This window comes from Balearica regulorum, chromosome 27 (genome assembly GCF_011004875.1).
Source record: "Balearica regulorum gibbericeps isolate bBalReg1 chromosome 27, bBalReg1.pri, whole genome shotgun sequence".
Classification (NCBI taxonomy): Eukaryota; Metazoa; Chordata; class Aves; order Gruiformes; family Gruidae; genus Balearica; species Balearica regulorum.
Window position 1 is genome coordinate 3,826,261 of NC_046210.1, and position 21,280 is coordinate 3,847,540.

General features: G+C 61.0%; 1 protein-coding gene across 8 annotated transcripts in view; it reads right to left on the bottom strand.

The window, feature by feature from the left end:
- Positions 1-21,280, bottom strand: part of PEBP4 (phosphatidylethanolamine binding protein 4) — an 83,735-nt gene continuing 62,455 nt past the window's right edge. For all 8 annotated transcript variants that reach the window (XM_075736700.1, XM_075736696.1, XM_075736699.1 and 5 more), the window contains 3 exons: positions 8,808-8,853; positions 7,285-7,401; positions 1-459 (listed from right to left, as the gene is read on the bottom strand). In XM_075736700.1, coding sequence (XP_075592815.1) covers positions 368-459; positions 7,285-7,401; positions 8,808-8,853 — 255 coding nt within the window. In that variant the 3' untranslated portion in view covers positions 1-367. The remainder of the gene's footprint in view (positions 460-7,284; positions 7,402-8,807; positions 8,854-21,280) is intronic.

The following is a 21,280-nucleotide window of genomic DNA, read 5'->3' on the forward strand; positions in this document are numbered from 1 at the left end:
TGCGCTCCATCCGTGTTTTATTCTGGAAGGCATTAAAGCTCCAGACCCCCAAGGGGCGGGCAGGACATGCTGGGGGGGTCAGGCCAGAAATGGGGCGAGGGGAGGAGAAGAGGCTGACGCCATCCTTCCTGGGACACTCGGGGTGAGCCGGGACACCGCTCGGGATATCACCCTCGGAGGGAAAGAGACACTCCCCCCCACCCCTCCGGTTTTGGAAGTGGTTTCTGGGGTTTCTGCTGTGAATCTGGGCCGGTAGAAGGGTGGGTGCATCCTCAGTGGGTCCTGGGGTCTCCTCCTGGTCCAAGCGAGGTGGCTCTGCGGTGCGGGGAAGGGTGCAGCTGCGAGGGGAAGGGCACGATGGCCGGTGCTAATCCTCGTAGTATTTGGTGAGGAACTGGGTCGAGGCCACTGGGGACCCCAGCCGAAACTGCTCCACGAAGCTCTCCATCGCCCAGGCGCCTGGGGAGAGAGGGAGAGGGGGTGAGCGGGGCTGCGAGGCGGCCAGGGGAGGGGATGCTCCGGGGCCGGGTCCAGGCTGGGGCTGCACGCTGCGTGCCATGCACCGGCTGCTGCTCTGCCTGAGGCGCTGCAGACCACATCCTGCAAACAGCGGCAAGTGGGGAGGCACCGGGCTCTGCCCCGCGGGGCCGGAGGGCAGGGAGCCATGGGGACCCCAGCCCTGAGCATCCCCGGGGTGGGGGGTAAATGGCGTGGGCTCCTCTCATGGCTCCCCTCCGCCCATGCTGACCTTTGGAGCAGACCTTCCCACGGCTTCCTACCAGCCCACCCCGGGGTGCTGGAAATCCCCCAGCAGCATGTGGGGGAGACGGCAGGAGATCCCCTGCCCCCCTCATCTGCATGCACTCAGCTGCTGCTCCACAAATTGTTGGAGCCGAGGGGGGGGGGGGGTCTTCATCCCTGATCCCCCTCCTCTGCCGCCTGCCCTGACCGGAGGATGCTGGAGGTCCAGGGGCAGCTCGTGGCTGGAGCCAGACTCAGTTTTTTCTAGGCTGGAGGCAGCAGGGAAACCCTCTCCGGGGCAGGAGGGATTCCCTTGTGCCTGGCCCCGTGGGCCAGAAATCCCCCTGCACGCTGCCAGGGTTCCGCATCGAGCGTGGGTCTGGTTTGAGGCTGGTGGAGCATCCTCCTCCCCGGCCAGAGGGGCTTTCCCGGGGGAAGACAGCACCCAAGCAGCTCACACTGCCACCTCTGTCCCTGCCTGGTGGGACACTGCATGGGACACAGCCGTGGTGTCGCAGGGCGGGGGAAAGGGGCCCGTTGTTTATCTGAAACCTGTCCTCCCCTCCTCTCCCCTTCCTGGCGCTGCTCTTTAATGTCACGCTGCAGACTGGCAGCCCTTATCTGCCTTCGCATCTCAGCCCCAAGTGGAGCAAACCGTCCCCTTTGCTCTTGCAAAAGTGCTGAGCAAAACCCGAGCTGCTGCATCACCCGCGTGGGGTGGCGGTGGCTCAGGGGTGCCAGCGGAGCCCAGCTCCCCCCGCCTGCCCCCCACCTCAGGCACTGAGTCAGGCCCTGCCGAAAGTCACCCCATAGCTGAAAAGCCCCTGCCGGGCTCTGCAGATGCTCCCGGTGCCGGCATTGCACCCTCCAACCTCCCGGAGATGTGAGAGGTCGTGGCTGGGGAGATGCTCCGGTGCCCGGGAAGGAGGTCCCAGGATGCTCGGGCCGGGTCCTGCACCCCCACATCCTGGCTGGGAGGAGATCTTGAAATGCATCAGGTTGTGCATTGCCCCAGGCGGGGGGGGACTGGTGTCCCCACATTGTCACTGCCACCGCTGAGGACTCAAACGAAGCCGAGGGCAGGGACAGTCCCACCTTGCCACGCTGGGGTCATCGCTAGCCGGGGCACGCAGCCACACGTGCAGCAGCCGGAGCCCGAGGGGGGAGATGCCCCTGCGCAGGAGCCCGGGGGGGCTTCGGGTTTGCCAGCAGCGCTGCCACGCCAGGCAGTGGCTGCAAGCTCCCGCGTGCTCCTGCACGGCCATCGGGCCCCGGCACGTGCCACAAACATGTCCATCCCCAAATAACACCCCTGGCAAGGAGGGGCAGCTGCTTGCTGCTTTGGGGTCTCCATCCACACGCACACACCCCACACCCCCCCCCACACCCCCCAGCTCTGGGGGTTCTGATGAGTGTGGTGCCAGGGGAAGGGGTCTCGGGGGGGGGGATGCTCCCGCTGCACCCGCAGCCCTTCGGCGGGTGCCTTTCATCCGCCGGGTTTCAAAGCGCTTGGAAAGTCCCGGGGGGAGAGCGGCCGGTGCCCCATGGGACCAGGGCGAGAGCGAGACATGGCAGCCCCCCGACTCCCGGGGGTGCCGGGAGCCGTCATTGATGTTGGCGGAGCCCCCCGAGAGGAGCGGATGAAAGGAGCTGGCAGGAGGCAGAGCCCTGCAGGGCTGCAGGCACCGGCCCAGGCGCTCGCCGCCGTGCGTGGGGCCGGGGTTTTTCCTGACCTACTTTCCTACCTGCCATCGCACCGGTTGTGCCTGTCCCTCTGCGGGAGCCGGGACCGGCCACAGGGAAAGCCCCGGGTGCAGCCGCCGGAGCAGCAAAGGGGATGATGCACCAGGCAGTTACCAGCTCTGGGGGTCCGCACCCCTCACCCCAAACCCAACCCCTCGGGTGCATCCCCAAATCGGATGCCCCATCCCAGCGTGACCGCCGGCACCCCAGGGTGACGTCCCTCTGCAAACTGCCCCGAATCATGCTGCTGCACCAGCGTGGGCCATGAGTCACCGGGACCACAGAGCCGGGAGGGGAGCGGGGGGCTGAGGTCACGGTGCTGCTGTCACCTCTCTCCGCCGGAACAATACAACATTTCATCCGTGGCTTGGTCCATTTTCAAGCTCATTTCCCGGAGGATTATATCATCGTACTTGACCCTTATCTGAGCACCCGCCGGAGGAAAAGGAGCGCCCGCTGACACCCACACGTGCAGCAGCCGCCTGATCTCTGAGCACTGGGTGGGGAAACTGAGGCATGAGGCAGCCGTTGGGCTCGGGGAGCTCGGGGACCCTCCGGCCCCGCAGGCGATGGGTGTACGGGGCTGTTTTGTGGCCATGCCATCGCACCCTGCCCCCCCAAAACAATCGGTCCCCATTTCCGCCCGGCCCCGCAGCACTGGGGGCACGTTGCTGGCGGTAATTTATCAGCCTCGTCAGCGGGGCCATTCTCCCTGATAGGAGCCCTGATGCTTTTCTGCCAAGATTAATGATGTCCCAGCAGAGGTAGGCGGGAGGCTGCCGGCTGCTTCGGTCACCATTAACCGACACCCGGGGATTTCGGTCGGGACCACATGCTCCCCACAGCCCTTCGCTGCCTCCCGTCCCTGCCGCAGCCTTTCCCTCCCCGGGGCCCGGTCCGACCCGATTTTCCAGCTGGGCGGATCGGAGGCGCACGAGGTCGGCTCGTGAGTCAATGCTGCGGCCCCGATGCGAAGCTGGAGCCGGAGAGGGATGGAGACATGGAGCCAGCCGGGCTCATCCCTGGTCCCCGCTTCCCAAAGGACTTGCTGCTTCCCAGAGGCAACATTTCTAGGAGGCACAAGTCCATTCCCAGTTGTAGAATGCCTTTCTGGGGCAGGAGGAGGTTTGGGGATGCTGGGGAGCATCTCCCCATGCTCACCAGAGCTGGGGGGCATCCGGCACCGGCGTCCGGCCAGGTGGAAGCAGAGTGAAATACGGCACTGACCGGCAGGTGCAATTAAGCCTCAAGATGTTGTGCTAATTAAAGTTCCCCCACGAGGCAAAGGAAGGAGGCGGAAAACAAGTGGTCTCCATCCTCCTGCAGGCTGCAGATGGGCAGAAAGGTCCCCGGCGCCGCCGTGCCACCTCACCACGGCTGGGGTTCGCCGGACGCCTGAATTCCCCCGGCCGAGGGAGTTTCCCGTGGCTCGCTGCAGCAGGTAGCAGAGGCCAGTCACCGGATTGAGAGCTCACGGCGGGTGCCAGCGACTCGGGATGCGACGGGTGGCTTTGACATTTTGCAGACCACAACTATTATCTTGCATCTCGCTAAAATACAAACACGGCTTGTAACCCTCCTGGCTTGGGAGGGAAGCGGGGCGAGCAGGGAGGAAGGGCTTTGCACCGCCTGACGGTGCCCGTGTGGCCTCAGGGACACCCCAAGGGTTTCCATCTCCGGTCTCGAGGGGGACAGAGCTGGTGCCCGGTGACAATTTCGTTGCAAAGCTGTGGCACGGCCAAAAAGTGGAGTGAATTGAACTCCAGTGGAGAAACTGAGGCTCCAAGAGAGTTATTTGCCTGAGGTCACCCAGCAAGAGACCCAGCTGGTGCAGGGATTGATCAGAAATGCTTGTGGAGAAGGATCAGTTGTGGGTTTTTTCCTGATGAAACCAGCCTTTTTGCTCAAGAGCCCCCCTGGAGAAACACCTCTGCCGTAACCAACTGATTTCACCATTGCCACCAGCGCCGAGCTCGCTGCAGGGAGCGGCGGTGGGGGGGGTGCGAGCAGGGTGCTGCAGTTCTTCTCCAGCTCTGCCACTGCTGGCCTGTGCGCCCTTGGGCATGGCACCCAACCCGCTGCCCGTCGGTGCCATCCCGGCCGGGACATCCCCACCGGAGCCACCGACCACCACGGAGCTCTCCTCGCTCCCTTTGAGCAAAACCGGGTGTTGGGGGAGAAGCAGCACAGATTTATCTTCCGTACTCGCCGCCGCCCTTCGCTTTCCAGTTTCCCAGGGATTTGCACAAGGAATGGCTCTCCCGGCGGAGCAGGGACGCGGTGGCGCGGGCAGGTCCTGGTTTAGTGCCCTCTTCTGGAGGCTCCAGCCCCCGGCTCCACCACCGAGCTCCTGCCATCCCTCCTGGCACACACCACCCTCCCCGGTTCGGCCCCGCTTGGCCCAGGACCTTTCCTGGATCGACCTCCAAAGCGCAGCCCGTGCCTCTGCTTGGCGAAGGAGGGAGCTTCTCTGCGAGCTGAGCGGCGAGAGGAACGCTCTCGTGGGGCTCCGTGTTCTCCCCGGGTGGGCTCTACCAGGGGACAAGCTGCCAGAGGGATGGATGCATGGCACGGTGCTGGTGATGCACGGCACAGGGATGCGGCACTGGATGTGGCCAGAGGCTGGGACGGGCCAGCGCCGCTCCCTGCACCCACCGAGTGCTCCGGTCAGGACATCTCTCCCTCTCTGGGGTTAGCACCCCGTGACGACGGGTGCCACCATCTTTGGGGAGATGGAGATATCACTGCCACCAAATGTAGGACAAAATAAACGTAATGAGAAGAGGCTGGTTTAAGGCCAAGCAAGATGGAAAACCCCGAGCAAGGCTGCAAGCTGTGCCGACAGCATCGCTGCGCCAACCCGCATCTCTCGTACCACGGGAGGAGAGGACCGAGCCAGAGCCACGGAGGAGCTGGCTGAGTTTCCCGCCCGCGGTCTGCTGGGGTCAGGGTCAGGCTCTCCTCATTGCCACGCGCAGCCAAAGGCGTTTGCCCTTCTCCCCCATGCGCTGCCTTTGCACCGTGGGGCCGGACCGCAGCGTTCAGCCACGCAGAGCTGGATGCGCCGGCGGTTCGATGGGTGTTCGTCCCACTGCGGTCCCTGGGGATGGATTTATTTAAACCCCTCGAGACACCAAAATCTGGTCCTTTCTTGGCTTCTTTTAGGGCTCATACCCTGCTCGCCAGCTGCCCTGGGAATTAAAGAGATGGGCTGCTGGCGGGTGGTGGTTCAATCCGGCAGCACCGGCTGGACAGGCCAAGCCTGTGACGCAGCAGTGAAACGGTTAAAAATAACCTTCAAGCAACTACTTAAATAACAGCCTCCGCCGAGACAGCCGCAGCTGTCTGACAAACGGCGATGCTCAGGCATCGGATGTTGCGGAGAAAATATCCGCTGCTGTTTTCACGGGTCTTTCCCAGGGAGCCTGGGAAGGGCTGAGAAACTTGAGGATGGGATGGAGACGGCGCGGGGTGGGGAGCACCCGGCCAGCCTGCGCCTCGGGGGACGGGGGGGGACGGGGGGGGGCATCTTCTGCAGGACACATGGCTCTGGTGGTTGAACCCCTTTTGGTATGAGATTTGGGGGCTGGAGCTGCACATTCTGCTAATAAGAGGATTTATCTGGAAAAAAGGTTTTTGTGGGTGTCCCAGCCTCCCTTCCCAGCCCCAGGATGCTGCGATGGGAACGCGGGTGCGTGGTCCCGGGTGACAGCAGTGGAGCCCCCTCGCCTGGGACAAGGGGCCGGGGAAGTGCCCCACTCCGCTGGCAGGGGGGTGGCTTCAATGCATGTCATTAAGAAGCAGAGCTAATGAGCCAGAAAGCAAACCGATGGGCAGAAATAACCCGCAGAGAGACTCGCAGCAGCAGGCAGCCCGCTCCGGCCACAGGACAAGCAGGACAGCCCCGCGCCGAGCAGGTTTTGGGGTCTCTCCCTGCACGGGGGTCTGGGGACAGTGATCCCCACGGAGCCACCGCTGCTGCCTGCCTTCCCGCGGGACGTGCGGCGTTGGTGAGCACCGCGCAGGGGTGAGTCAGGCCGGCGCAGACGAGACGCACCGACCCGACCTGCCGATCGAGCTGCGCTCATGTGGTCCCGGGCTGGGAAAGTTTTGAAATTTCCCTTGCCGAGGCCACGCGAGCTGCAGTGCCCCGTGCGCCAGCTACGCCAGCACCATCCGGGGAAGGAACCCACGCTTTGCATTTTGCAGGATGGGTCCTTGCCAGTGCCGGCGGGGGGGGGGGTGTCCCGTGGGCTACCCCACGCCCAGGGGTGCACCCACCCGGGATGAAGCAGCGGGGCTGGTCCCATCGTGTCTTGCGGGGGGGTCTCAGCTGCTTGCCTCCATCCTCACCGTGCAGCATTTTGGGAGGCGGCAGCTCTGTCCCCGCACCGCACGGGGCGGAGGGGAGCTGGGAGGTGGCGGGCGTTGTGTCAGCCCGGTTTGAGCAATCCGTTGCTAAACCATCTCCACTTCTTGATCCTTGTCTTCGCGCTCCGAGGTGGCAGTGACGCAACTCTCGCAGCTTGGGGGGGAGGATTGTGCCAGCGAGGGCTTCACAGCCAACGAGACCTCTCCCTGGTTCCGATCCCGCTAGCCAGGCGGTTACCAGCCGTTTTGCCGAGGGTTTCTGCTGCCTTGGAGGGACTTCCCACCCCGGCCACGTCCCGTGTAAGGATCAGAAGTCCCTTTACACCGAATAAGCATCCCCAGCCCGGCACTTCTGGCATGCCCGAGCACATGGCGTTATCCGTACCCCCGGGAAAGCCCCTCCGGGCACGGCGCGGGGCTGCTCCTTACCCAGGGAGACCCGCTCCTCGGGGCTCAGGGCGATGGCCTCGTGAGCCGGCTGCTCGTACAGGTGGAGCTGGTAGCGGTGGTACCCGCTGCGGGGCGGGGGCGTTGGCCGGACGTAATCTGGGGATGCAAAAGACAACGGCTGAGCATCCTGCCGAGCGGGACCCGCGTCCCACCGTCACCACGTGCCCACCACCCCGCTCCAGGCTGGGATCAGCTCTCCCACCCAGCGTTGTGCACCAGCGTGGGGCTGGAGGGAGAAAGCGCTCAGCAGCTCGGGTGTTTTATGGGCGAGAGCAGCACCGGGCCCCTCCAAATTCACCCCCGCCCTTATCACTGCCCGGATCCCCCCCCGTCTGCCCGGGGGCCAGCTTCTGTTTTCCCTCTCCTGAAACAACCTGCCCCCAACCTCCCGCTGCACCAGCTACCGCCCTCTCCTCCTCCTCCTCCTCTTTCAATTTCAGAGCCCCGGGGTGCTCCTCGCCTCCGTGCCGCACGCCTCGACCTCTCCTCCATCACCCTTCCCACCCCTGCACCATCCCTGCCATGCCCCCTCCCCGTCCCCCCCCCCGCTGGGTGCATCCTCCCCTGGGTAGGGCCATGCTGGAGGCGGGGGGGACACACAAGCCTGAGACCCCCAGCATCCCGCCGGTGCGTGGCCAGCACCCCTCACCCTCCCCGCTGCCCCATGGGGGTCCGGGGTGCCTGGCACACCGCCGGGTCTCCAGCTGCCGGGCTTTTGAAGTCCCTCCGCGCCCAGCTTTGGCGGGGGAGGATGCTCTTGTGGTCGAAGCAACGGGTTCTCAGGTGCTGGAAGTCCGGGGCTGTTTCTTCACCTTGCTACAGATGTTCAGCGTGCAGGTGGGCACGTCCCCGAGCGCACGCTGTGCTGCCGTGCACGCCCTTAACCCAGCCGAAGAGGGAGCGAGCGGCGCGCAGCTGCCCAGATGTGGGGCCTGCAGCTGGCTTGGGGCATAGGTGCATCCCCAGGGAGAGGAACATCACCGGGGAGAGCCCCCCCGCCGATGCACAGCGCTGCTGATGCAGCCACCCCTCGTGATGCCAAGAGGCTGGAGCTCCTCCAGGACTCGGTCACCCATAGCCAGGCGAGGCCCCGGCCCCTCTCCCCCTCTCCTTTGGGGTGTAAACTCCGTGAGCTGCATCTGGCCTGTTTTGAACTGAAAGTCTTTGTTCGTGCAACATCACAGAAGTTGTTGGGATTCACCCACTTTTATCTTGTGTTTTTCTTTTTGATTGTATTTCCCAACCCCCCTTTTTGGACTGGTTTGGAGCTCTTCCAACCGCCGGGGAGTTTTTTAACCACTTTTGCCTCTAGAAAAATACGAGAAAAAGTGGCTCCTATTTCAGACAGCGCCCAGCTGCGCCCTGCGGGAACCCCTCGTGTCCCTCCCTTGCATCCCGGCGCGCTCATCCCCGCCGGGCACGGCCAGCTCTGCCACCGCCTCGTCGCAGCACCCAGCCTCGGCTGCGGGAGACCCCTGTCCCCCGTCGGGGTCTGCACTCACCCGTCAGCACGTGCCCTTTGACGTCCCCAGTCTTCAGTTCCGCACCCTGAAAGGACAAGAAGAGGGGGGTGAGGTGCTACCGAGACCCCCGGGAGAAGGACGTGGGTGGACGGACCCCTCCTGCCCCCCACCCCGGCTGCACCTGCTTCTCCCCAGGGACTCGTTTTCCAACATTTTGGGTGTTTTTCTTGCAAAGGTCATTAGGGAACAGACCTCACCGGGGGACGTTGCTGGGCCAGGGCAGGTGGGAAGGAGCGTGCCGGGGGCTTTTGGGGCTATTTGGGATTTAGAGGCTCAATGCACGGTGCCCTGGCACACAGGCGGTGCTGTCACCGTGCTGTCACCCGCACACGGGTGATCTGGTAACCCGGACCGGTGATCCAGGCTGTGGCACACCGGGAAAGCCGCAATAGCCCCGTTAAAAGCCTTGGTGCCTCTTGGCACACCGGTATTTGGGAGGGGCGAACCACGCTGGGTGAGAAGGGGCCGACAGCGGAGGACCGCGGCGATTTGCATCGGTGTTCCCGCGGCAAAGCTTTGCTCCGTCGTGGTGGTTTTGCTCTCAACCGAAACTCCTGCCTGGCGAGCAAGCCCCACCGCCCGGCAGGCTTGGCTCTCCATCCCTGGCCTGGGACGCTTCCCTGGAGGGGGGAGGCTTTGCCGAGACCGCCCAGCATCCCTTGGGGACCGGATCAATGGCAAAGGGACAGCGGCGGGAGCTTCGGATGCATCTTGGCCCCACACAAGCCACCTCACCCCTGACCTGCTGTGCTATTCCCGGCCGGCTCCCACCTCCCACCGATGCTGCCGCCAGCGCTTGTAAATCCTCTCCTACGGCACCCGTTATTCCAGTCCTGCCCACACATGCACCGCTGCCAGGGCTCCTCCGTCCTAACCTGCCCTGGGAGTTATTACCCCGAAAAAAAAGATGCATCAGATAACTGCAAGCAAAAGTGCGTGCGGGGAACATGGTCGGTTCCCCGGCTCTTCGGGATCAAAGCTTTGCTTTCTCCAGAAAGAAACCTGCTTTGCACTGAGTCACGGCTGGTGACAACCTCCCGTGAGCTGCCGGTGGCACAGCAAAGGTCACCGGGAAGCCAAGTGCCCGCTCAGGTCCCTGGCTATCGGCTCCCCAACGCTGGCTCGCCACCTTGGCAGCCGGAGCCGAAAATATCCCGATGGCAGAGAGGTGATGACTAAGATTTTGGGCAGCGACCGGCAGTTTTGGTTCAGAGGGGGAAGGGAAGGTGGCATGCAGACTGCCAGGTGAGAAGCACCCCGGGGGGGGGGACGCGAGGCCGTGGGGCTGCGCTGGCTGCTCTCTCCCTGCCTCTCTCCTACCCAGATGTGCGAGCACAACCTGCCCAGCTGTGCGCGCCCGCTCCATCCAGATGCGCGCTGCCCGCTCTGCCCAGACAGGCGCGTGCCTCCTCCATCCAGCTGTGCACATCTGCTCTACCCAGCCGCGCGTGCCCAGCCCCTTCAGCTGTGCCCGTTCCCCCAGATGTGCCGGTCTCGGCCGCGGGGCCGGGTTGGCGGATGAAGCTCGTAGCGCATCCCAAACTCGCCGTGCGGCCGGGCCGGCTGCCAGACCCCGCTCTTCAAAGGCAGGGACTGAGGGGGTTTTTCTGTTCTGGGTAGGGCTGCTCCCGTGCGGGGACCTCGCTGCTATTCCTGGCTTTGCCATGGGCTTATCGGGAGAGGCCGAGCCTCCTCCCTGTTTTCCTGCCTGCTGATGTGGGCTGCCTGCTCGCCCCGAGATGCAGTGGGTTCTGGCTAGCCCCGGGGATGGGAGAGTCAAAGGATAAAACTCCTTTTAAGAGGCAAGAACAGGAAGAGGGCGGGAGGGAGAAAGTAAGGACGAGCACTGTAAACCCTGCCTTTTTTTTTTTTTTTTTTTTTTTTTTTTTAATAGTAAACAGCTATTCTGAAAGCGAGGGAGCAAACTCGGGCAGGGGCTGCAGGACAGGCTGGCGGGGTCGGCTGCGAAGCCCTCTTGCTCCTGTGAGCTTTCCCCTCCCCGGGGTCCCAGGGGACCTGCAGCGGGTTTTTGCTAGTTTGGGGGGGCAATGGTTTGCAGGGAGGAATAAACTCCCCCTCCAGCTCCCCTTTGCTGAAATGCCGGCGAGGGGAGCATCACACGGCGGCGGCCCCCGAAGATCCCTGCCACGAGCAGAGCTAATGGCCGCTGATGAGCTGCCGTGTTTATTAATGCCCTTTTATGAGAGCATTAATAGTTCCTAATGACACCATTTGAGCTTCCCAGCCTTTTATCTTCTCTTTCTCTCTTTCCCCCGCAGAGGACACAGTGTAGGAGGTAGAATTAGATACTTCCACCCTCTGGTCCGTGCTGTGTGGTGCTGAGCGCTGGAGGGGCACAGGATGCTGATGGGATGCTTGCATGGAGACCTGGCCAGCCTTAAAAATCTGTACCACACCATTTCCGGGCCAGGAGCTCCTCTCTGTGCTCTTTTCCTTGCCCAAGAGTGGAGAAAATTATCCCCCGCCCCTGTTTCCGACACCCCTTTGCCAAGCCGGACACTGGCCGCACCGCGACTCTCTGGGAGATCGCAGCCAGCCCTCGGTGTTGCCTGCTGCACGTCGCAGCGTAGGGCGGGGGTGAATAAATAAATACAAATAAATTAAGAAGGCGGTGAGTCATATTTTGTTTTCCTCTTGATCTTTTTTTTTTTTTTTTTTTTTCCCCTTTCTTTCCTTTCTTCCCCCTCTCCAGAACGTGTCTGATCCCATCGGAGAGGAGGGGAAAGGGATGGGTGGCGAGCGCGCCAGCGATTCGCCCGGGCGAGGACGGAGGGTTATGGAAAGTGGGTGTGGGAATCGGCACAATCGCTGGCAGGGGACCAGGACAAACAGATGACGGATGGGACCCAGGGCTGCGCGGCAGAGCGGGGCTGGGCTGCTGCCGTTTCGCCGGGAGCGCGCCCCAACCCGGCCCCGGGGACCCCGGGGACCCCGCGGGACTCATCCAGGTGCTGGGGGCCACGTCCCACGGGGCGGCAGCCGAGGTGCCGGCCCGGCAGCGCGCTGATACGATTAACCAACAATTAGCCAAGCGGGGAAGTTAATCCCCAAACAAACAGGGCTCCTCCTGCGCTGCTTGCTTACGGCACGCTAGCTTGACGGGGAGGGGGGAAGGCGGCTTCAAAGCCGGCGCAGCCAGGAGCCCAGATTTCTTATTCTCTCTTTCTGTGATCTTTATAATGAGGTCAGGATTTATGAATTGGCTCTCGGGAGCGCAGGGGAGCATCCCGGGAAGGGCAGAGCCGCCGGGATGGCAATCCAGCCTCCTGCAAGCAGAGCAGAGGCTTGAACGCGGAATGAAGGAATAAGATGCTAAGTGCAGCTGGATACGGATCTGTTCAACCGTGTCCTCGCAGGGGAAGGTGCACGCTTTGGGTTTTCCTCCTCTCCGCCAAAGCCAGCACCAGCGCTGAGGATCACTCCTACCCAGAAACGTTCAGGCTCATCCTGCTTTCCAACAAAAAGCATGTGAGAAAAAAACCCGGTCCAAGAGAAACTCCCCTCCAACTATTCCTGCACGGAGGGAGGCCATGAGAGAGCAGGGCAGGGCCCGGCGAGCTCCCAGCGCTCCCAAACTCCGGCATTTCCCAGCTCAGCTGCCCATTTGCATTTTAGCTCGTGTCCGTGCCGATCCCCGTGCCGGGGCACGGGATGGTCCCAAACTGCCCCGGCTCGCCCACGCCGCGCTGACCCTCTCGCTGCCGGCACAGCTCCAGACCACCCTTGCTTTTCCGATCACCGTCAAGCTGGGGTTTCGTGCCCGAAGGACACTGTCAGCCCCTACCATGCAAATCCTTTTTTTTATTATAAATGTCACATCCCGTTATGCCAAAGTCATTATGCCACTGAATAAAAGCTTGGCGCACGTTGCGTTCTCTCCGTCGGGAAAGGAATTAGTAGAAATAGTAAAATACAGAGAAAGACGTGGAAGGAGTTTGTGGAAGAAAAGCCCACCGAGGTGGGGATGTCACCTCTGGCCGGGGAGGTCCCTGTGCTGCCGGGAGGGGAAGGGCACGGTGGGGAAGGGTCTCTCCCGGCTACTGTATTACTCAGAAAAGTGTTTTGACAGCGGATTCCCAGGGCAGGGATGGTGGGAAGAGACCCCGGGTGCTCATGGCAGTGGAGGTTTGTGAGCAGCTCGTGCACACACAGAGCAAGGATGATCCCGGGCATCCCCGGTCTGGGATGGCCCCGCACACCCAAATCTGCCCACGCACCCGCCCGCACCCACACGCTTCAGAGGAAACCAGACCCCCCTCCTGCCTTTCTGCATTAGAAATGCAGCGGTTTGGTTTTACCAAGGCTGCCGGTTTCGGTGCGGCAGCAGACCCACTGGGTGCGTGCACAGCCCAGCTGGTAGCACCCATCCACGGCACCTGCCGGCTGCTGACCAGGTGAATCAGGAGGGAAGCCGGGAAACGGAGGATTACAAATGTCCTGGCAGCTCACACACACTTTTGGCTGCCCAGCTCCCTGCACCCCTCCTGCTGCTCCCCGGCACGTCCCGGGGTGCCTGAGCCCCCTCCTGCTTTGTCTCCACGTGCTCAGCCCCGAGCCGGGGGAACCTCGGTGCAGAGAGGAGACGGAGGGTTGCACCCCAAGGCCACAGATAAACCCACACCAAAGCCCGGCAGAACACCCAGAGCCGGTGCCGGATCCCATCAAACCCCAAATCCCAAGAAACTTCCCCTTCCCATTGGAGCCAGACCAGCTTTCCCAACCCCAGATGTTATCCTCCTGCTCCCTAGTGCTTCCCCGTAGCCACAGTTCCCGGATCCTGGGGATGACTCAGGGCCCTCGGCTTTTGCTCAGAGCCAGTTTCGCTCCCCTGGCACAGCCGGAGACGTGGCACAGTTGACCACGGACCCGAGGCAGAAATGATCCCCAGCATCTCACCGCCACCGAAACACAGGTACCCCGCGCCTCCAGCCTAACTTTCCGCCCGGCTCTTAATTGCCCAGCCGCTTTGCTTTTCACGTGGGCAAATGACAGGAGACAGGAGACTAATCCACCGTTCCTCTCGGCAGGCTCCGGCGACGCACGGTCCAGCACCGTGTCCGCGGGGACCTGCTGAGCTACACGGGGCCGGATTCATGCAACTGCCCCAGCCCCGGCTCCCAGTCCCCCAGTACCCACAGCCCAAGCCCATTATTTCAATTTTCTTTAACTCTCGTGCAGTTTCACCATTCCGAGTGATATTTCTCTTGCTCGCTGTCAGTCTGCGCGTGGAAGTTTGATAAACTACACCCGAGCCGCAGGCAGGAAAGGAAAGAGTGGAAAAGGCGCATTTCTTTCTGCAAGGAACTTCTCGTTAGGGCAGATCCAGAACCTCAGCGAGTGGTGGGGAAAAGCTGACCCGGGGTGGACTGGTACCCCGCCGCCGGTGGATCTGTTTGGGGACTGACACTGCTACAAGCACCCAAACGGGGTGTTTTTAATATCAGCGTCATGCCAGGCCGCTATTTCTCAGCAGGCAGTGACCGCCAAACGGATGGTGCTGCACGGCTCCGCACCGATGCACTACACAGCCTCGTCCAAAAAAAAAAAAAAAAAAAAAAATGAACCGAGGCTCGTTAGAGCCCCTGGGAAAACTCATCACGAGTCCCCGAGGGTCCCCAAGGAGCAGAAGCATCTCGAGGGTCCCATTGCCACCCCCAGCTCCCCGAGGGAAGCACCGCTCTGCCCGGGTCGGAGCAGGATGCTCCGATGCTGCTCCAAAGAACCTCTCCTCTGGCTTTCGGGGTCAGCATCGCCGACGATTTACCCCGATTGCTTTAAGGATTATTAGGGAGCGATTACAGCTGCTTGGCATGGCCCAGCTTTTTTTTTTCTAGATGGCTATAAATGGGGAAGGCTACCATAAAAATATATTAAAAAATAAATATCAGGCACGGTTGTAATTTAAATTAATGCTTGTCTGATACACCCTAATGCCCTAGGGAAGGACATGCTATAGGGTTATTAAGTAAGCAAAATAAACATAAATCACCTCAGTGTTTGGGCTCTTTGCAAGATTTTTTAATCTAGGAGCGTGAAAGCAGCAAAGACAAAATGCTGCACTTAATAACCCGAACCATTCGGGATCCGCACGCTGCAGAGACCTTCCCCGGGCTCCCGCGTTTCCAGTGCCAGAACATCCCATTTCAAAAGAGGGAGGTTCTGCTGGGTGGATTTCCAGCGAGAGACAGATACCTGCTCGGCTTAGGCGTTGCTGGCACCACGCTCTGCCTATCTGCACCTTTCCTTACGGATCTAGGTGAGGGGTCCAAGCCAGCGAGGCGGAGGCCGTGATGACACGCAGATGGTTTTGAAACTTCAGCCAAAACACTTCTGTTGAAAAAAAGGAGGGTTTTTCTTTTCTTTTCTTTTTTTTTTTAAAACGTCTCTGATGTTATAGAGGCAGAGGGTAGCGCTGGGGCAGGGGGAAGGGGATGCAGGATGCTGGGCTGCACGTGAGATGTGGCTTTGCCGGGACACTCGCAGCGTGGGTATAAGTGATGGGTTTGGGAACTGAGATTGGCCCGCTTGCCAAGAAACTGAGCAAAAGAGTTTTCCTGCTACCCCTTCTCTCCCGGGTCCCTGGCCGAGAAGCATCAGGGTTCGTTTAAGCAAGAAAATTGCCCCAGTTGAATAAAAGGATGACTTAAATCAGCTTATGGGAAGGACTGTACATGCTCTGATTGCTGTCTACGCCAGCTCTGCCTTGCTTTCGATCGCAGCGGCTGAAAGCCGGAGCAGCAGCGGGCAGGCAGCAGCGGGCAGGCAGCAGGCAGCAGCGGGCAGGCAGCAGGCAGCAGCACACGGTGGGGTGGCTGCAACCCGGCGCGCCCTGAAGACCCTTTCGGAGAGCGTTGCAATCGCGTCCTGCGCGGTTACACCCCATCTCCCGGCCCCTGGGCCTCTGTTGTAAACCGGGATGATAAATGATGGATGCGATTGCTAAGAACAACAGGGATGTTGATAGCAACCCCAGGGGCGTGTTAGGAAGCTGCGTGGATGCCGGGCTCTGCGGCTGGCTGGGTTTAATATCCCCGCGGTGTTGCAATTGCGGGCGAGCTCACGGCGGAGCTGTCTGCCAGATGAGTCACCCTGACCCACTGGCCCGGTGCTGCCCCGGCGAGGGGAGGGCTGGGGTGGGCTTCGTCCCGCAGGCGATCCAGCCGGGACTCCCCGTAAGCATCCCCTGCCTCCCCGGGGCCGGTGGGATAAGGACCGGTGCTGCATTGCTGGGGCGGGAAGCGGCACGGGGTGAGGAGGAGGAGGAGGAAGGCCTGAGGATGGCTCAGGTGCAAGGAGGGGGCAAAAGGGGAAGGGTAGTTTTTGCACCTCGCCGAGTTTTTGCCCCGGTTGCCGCGGCTGGGTGGCACCGCTCAAACACGCCGCTTGCAACACCGATTTTCCCAGCAGCCGCCGAACCACACCTGCATCACTCCGTGCGGCTGCTTCGCTGCACCGGGCTTTGGCATAAGCCTGGTCCTTCTCCAGGAGGTCCACCGGGATCTCCCCCCATTCACCCCATGGAGCTGGGGGGGGGCGGGTGCCCCTCGATGCCCCCAGCGCTCACTGGGGCACCCCCATCACCCCCAGTTCTGATGGGGCATCCGCAAAACGCTGCAAAAACTCCAGAGAAAGGTGCAGTACGAGAGGTTTCAAAGCCGTGAGCAAAGCCCCCGAGATTTCAACATGGGGAACAAGCTTGGACTGGCCAGAAAAAGGGCTGGGTAGGACTGAAAAGGTCTTTTCCATCCCAAGTCTCTACAGTTCTTGAGAGTGGAAAACTTGTTTGCTCTGCGTGCGTGTAGCTTTAAGATGAGCTTGCTTTTCCAGCAGCAGATTTCCGGAGGATTCTTGGAGAAACACCAAATTTTGCCTAATTCAGCCATTTAAAGGCCTGTAGCCCGATTCTGCGTGGATGAGAGCGGAGCCTGCGCTGAAACCCTCCCCTGGGTCCAGGCGCGGGACAGCCGTGAGGATGCACCCACGGGGAGACTCTGCCGGCTGCTTCGCCTTGGGGGACGGGAATATATTTGCTTCCGTGGTTTCAAAGCACAAGCGCGTTCCCAGCGCTGCCACTGTCCGAGCAGTCGTAAACAGTAATAAATACGTCTGTGGGGCGTGTGGGCCTGAACATCTCGTGTGGGAACCGCACATCCCTCTGCCAGGCAGAACCAGGCTGGCAGAGATGCCCTAAGCTTCAGGCTGGTCCAGGGGGAAAGGATGGTGAGGCGGGCAGGAGCCCGGTGGGTGCTGGAGGCAGCGATAGGACGTGCCATGGCTACTCTCAGACACGATGGGAGGCTCTTGTGGATGAAAAACCAGCCCCGCCATCCCATATCATGCTGCAAGGCTTTAGGGTCACAGAAAAACCTGATGTTTTCCGGCCACCAGCCAGCCTTCCCAAAAGAAGCATCCCCTCCCGCCTCTCCGGGGTGGTCCTGCGTTTCAGAGCGGGTTTTACACTGCTGACGTGATGCAAAGGTCGGGTCCACGTTGATGCACAACCAGGGTTGACACCCCAGGGTGTGAAACGGGGCCGTGACCCCAGATTTTGGGGATGCTACCCGGTGATGAGAACCGACAGAGCCTGGTGAGGCAGGACGCTGCGCTCATCACTCCCCCACCTGCTACGGGGATGCTGCATCCCACCCCGGCAGCCAAGCCCCGGCGCAGGGGGGGGCACCTCGGGGCTGGAGGGCGGCCGTGGGTGCGTGCTCACGCCGCAAACCTCCCCTGCAAATTCCTCCTCCCTGGGGTGTCTGATCCCCGTCCCAGCCACCTTCCTGGGCGCGGGGGCGGATCAAAGCCCGCGCGTGCCAGCCCTGCTACCGCTCTGGGCCAACTTGGCTATTTTGGCTTCGCTAATCTGATGGGAGCGGTGGGGAAGGAGCGTGGGGTTGGGGGGGGTTTGATTTTTTTCTTTAATTTTTTTTTTTTTTTTCTTCTTCTTCTTCTTCCGTTGGCTAAAAAATCTCCCCTTCGCATCTGATGACGACAGCCCCGGCCGGGACCCGCCGGGGAGGGGAACGTGTTGTCTGGCCCCTGCCAGCGCATCCGGGCTGCCGTGGGCTCAGCCTCGCGGTCCTCCCCCCAAGCCGCTTCCTGACGGCGGGACTTGGCAGCGCTCGGAGGGAGAGTCCAGAGTTGCCCCTGGGACGGGAGAAACTCCAACAGGAAACATCCTTCGCTGGAGCAGCACGAGTTCTCCCCCTCCGCTTCCCTCCCGCTTGTTATTTTTTTCAGGGAGGGGGTGGTTCTTGAAGGATGAGAGCTTTGGGACGCTCACAAACCCTTTGCATTGATTTAGCCGATGAGAAAGAGCCAGGCTCGCCTTCTCGCCAGTGCTTTTTGCTGCCGAGCATCCTACGGCCCCCGGCTCAAGGCAGACCCGCGCCGGGGCTGCTGACCACCCCCCCCCCCCCCTCCATCCTCCAGACCTGCACCCCAGCAGGCAGCAGCTTCCCCGGGGGCAGGAGCCGTGCAGGCAGAGGTCTGGCATCACCCGTCCCGAGGATGAGGGGTTAACGGCAGCGGCGCTGCTGCTGCTGCTGCATGGCTGGCGGGCGCTCAGCGCTGCGTCTGCCAAGGCTGCTCCGGCAGTGCCACGGACTTCCCTTTCTTCCATAAAAGTCCACCGGATCCGGGCTCCTGCGGGATGCTCTCGGCGCGGGAAGGAGGGGGCCGAGCCACCCTACCTGGGGCGCGTGCAAGCGCCGGGGGCTGTTTGTGCAATGCTCCCAAAAAAACCACCTTGGGAGCCAGGAGCCAGCACTTGCCCCGCTCCCTACCCTGGCTTGAGCTCCAGCAAGGGAAAACCCATTTTTTATGTATTTCGGGGGGAGGCGAAGCATGCGGCGGCCCCGTTTCAGCCCGGCTGGGTGAGGATGCAGGGAAAGCCGGGAGGCGATGGCGAGGCTGGGGCTGGGCAGCGCAGACACGTGCTGCTGCTCGTGGCGTTTCACCAGCGCTCAAACAGCCCTGCTCGTGCCCAGGCTGGGGCTCGGACCCACGGCTTCTTGTCCAGGGGGATGCAGAGACGGCGGAGAGGCTTGTGGAGGAGAAGTGGAGGGGGTGTCCCCCCAGGGATGCCCGTCGGTGCTCCTGGAGGTTATTTCTGCATCGCCTCCTTGCACAAACCATGTTTTCCTGCCACGGGGAATGGGACAGTCCCCCCCCTCCAGCCCCAACAAGAATAGCTTCCCTGCTCCAGCTCCAATTATTTTGGGCCACTTGTGGGTGGTGGTGCAAATATAAAGCCCAAGAGGTCCCTTCCCAGCCCTTTTCCCAAACCATGGGGTTCAAAACTGCATTTTCCCAGGTACTCGGAGGGAGCAGAAATGACACAAGCAGACCCTGAGAGCTGCTCCCGCTGGCCCCAGGCAGGCAGCACAGCCCGGTTTGAGTTCAAACCCCACAGAATTAGGACCGATCTACATCCTCACTCCTCCCCAGCCTACAACCAGGGCCACCGCAGGGAGCCGAAGCAGGTCCCTATGTTTGGGTGGGTGTCCCCGAGGCAGGCTGGGTGGGGGTCCTACCCCAGAACCAGCTCACAGCCTCGCTGGCTGGCAGGCAGCGCAGGCAGAGCCCCGTATCAGTTACAGCAGCAGACAAGATGTCATCACACCAAGAGGCCGGGGCTTGCATCAGAAGTGTCTTGCAATGAAGAAAGCCAAATTTTTACAGGAGAGGAGCACACGCTTGCTCTCACACACACACACACACACACCGAGCCTCGGTAATTAACTTAATAGGTTTCTTACAGAATGCCCCGTGAGTGATGCTCAACATATTCAAGTGTTGACAAGACGGCGCTGAACCCGACGCCTACACAACGGGCAAACCAGGCACCGAGCGCAGACACACCTTCGTTGTCTGAAACTTGTAGTAAAACTCCAAACCCGCCCTTGTGAAATGGGGAGACGAGCAGATGGGGCTGCGTAACCCTTCCCTTGCCGGCACCCGGTCGTGGAGCCCGGCAGGACACGCGTGAGGTGGCGGCGGGTCATCGCCAAGAGGGAAAAATCAATTTATAAACATCTTGAACAAGCTAGAAGCCGCTGCAGATGTTTCCATACGCACGTTCAGGATACGTTACCGATGGGGCTTAGCCCACCAGGACCATGTGCTGAGCACTGAAATAAATTAACAGCTTTTTATTCATCTATAAAAGGGTGCACCCCTTAGAAATCTGCTGTAAATCCAGGGGAGGTGAACACACTGTCATCCTCTGGATTTGCTCCAGGTCAATATTTGGGCCAAAAAAAGGTCCAAGCATGCCCTGGCAGTGCCGGATGGTCCCTCCCTGTGTCTCACCTGGATTTGCCCAGTTCCCAGAGAAGCCATTCCCTTTCCTCCCACCCTTGGAAAGTCTTTTCTATAAAGGGCATGATTTTGGTTAACCTGTATTAATGCTGTGGGTGGCCCGAGCGCCCAGCTCAGGAAAGCCAAGCCACATCAGTGCAGCGCTCTGCACCCTCCCAAAGAGCCAACAGTGCCCATGGTCACCCCCCCCCCCCAAAAAAAAAAAAAAAGAGAGAAAAAATAAATCCCTGGAAGAGGAATTAATGGGGAAACCTGTCTGGATGGAGATGTTTTGTAAGAGGCAGCAGAGAGCCATCTCCTGCAGACTCGGGGTGGGATCTTGAGTCAGGAAAATTGCTTAAGAAAGGGTGGTCGCTTGTACAGGTTTCGCCAGGTTGGGAAACATTCTCCCAACGGCTGGGACCCGCATTGTAAAACGCATGGAGCAATCCCCGGCGCTGTCATCATTATGCTGATGAGCTCCCAAACCCGTTGGGCTCCCTCGGCGTTCCCGCCGCCTGCTCCGTGCTGCCTGGGTCTCTCTGCAGCTGCACCCTCTCGCTATCGCACGGGGATCGGCTCCGGCAGGCTCCGGGGGGGAAAAGTCTTTCAGCGGATGCTCACAACGCTTTACGAGCCTCGCAGCACCCGCCGGAGCAGGCGATGGGCTCATTCCAACATGTCACATCAGCTGGAAACATTTCAGCCTTTTTTAGAAGAAGGGAGGGCTGGCCCGGAGCTGGGACACCGGGTTTGGGTGGTTCCTTCCCTACCTCCCCGTCCCCCCGCACGCTGCGACCTCAGGGCAGTCACGCAGCACTGCAGGGATGCAGGAACTGTCGTTATTCCTATTTTAAGGAGATGCAAAAGGTGTTTCAAAGATTTTGATCAAGTGAGTAAAAGCACCAGAACCTGGGGCACAGCTATTTTAGGGGACTTTTCCGCCGGGAGCACACAGATCACATCCGAAGAGCGCAGATGCTGCAGCGGGCAGACGATGCTGCTCACTGCAGACGAGCCCTGGACTGCGGAGAGCCAAATTCACGGGGCTGTGGTGTGCAGGAATTAAGGATTTAGCTGGGAGTTAGCTGTATTGTCAAGGAATTAAAGGTTTACCTGTGCGTTGCAGA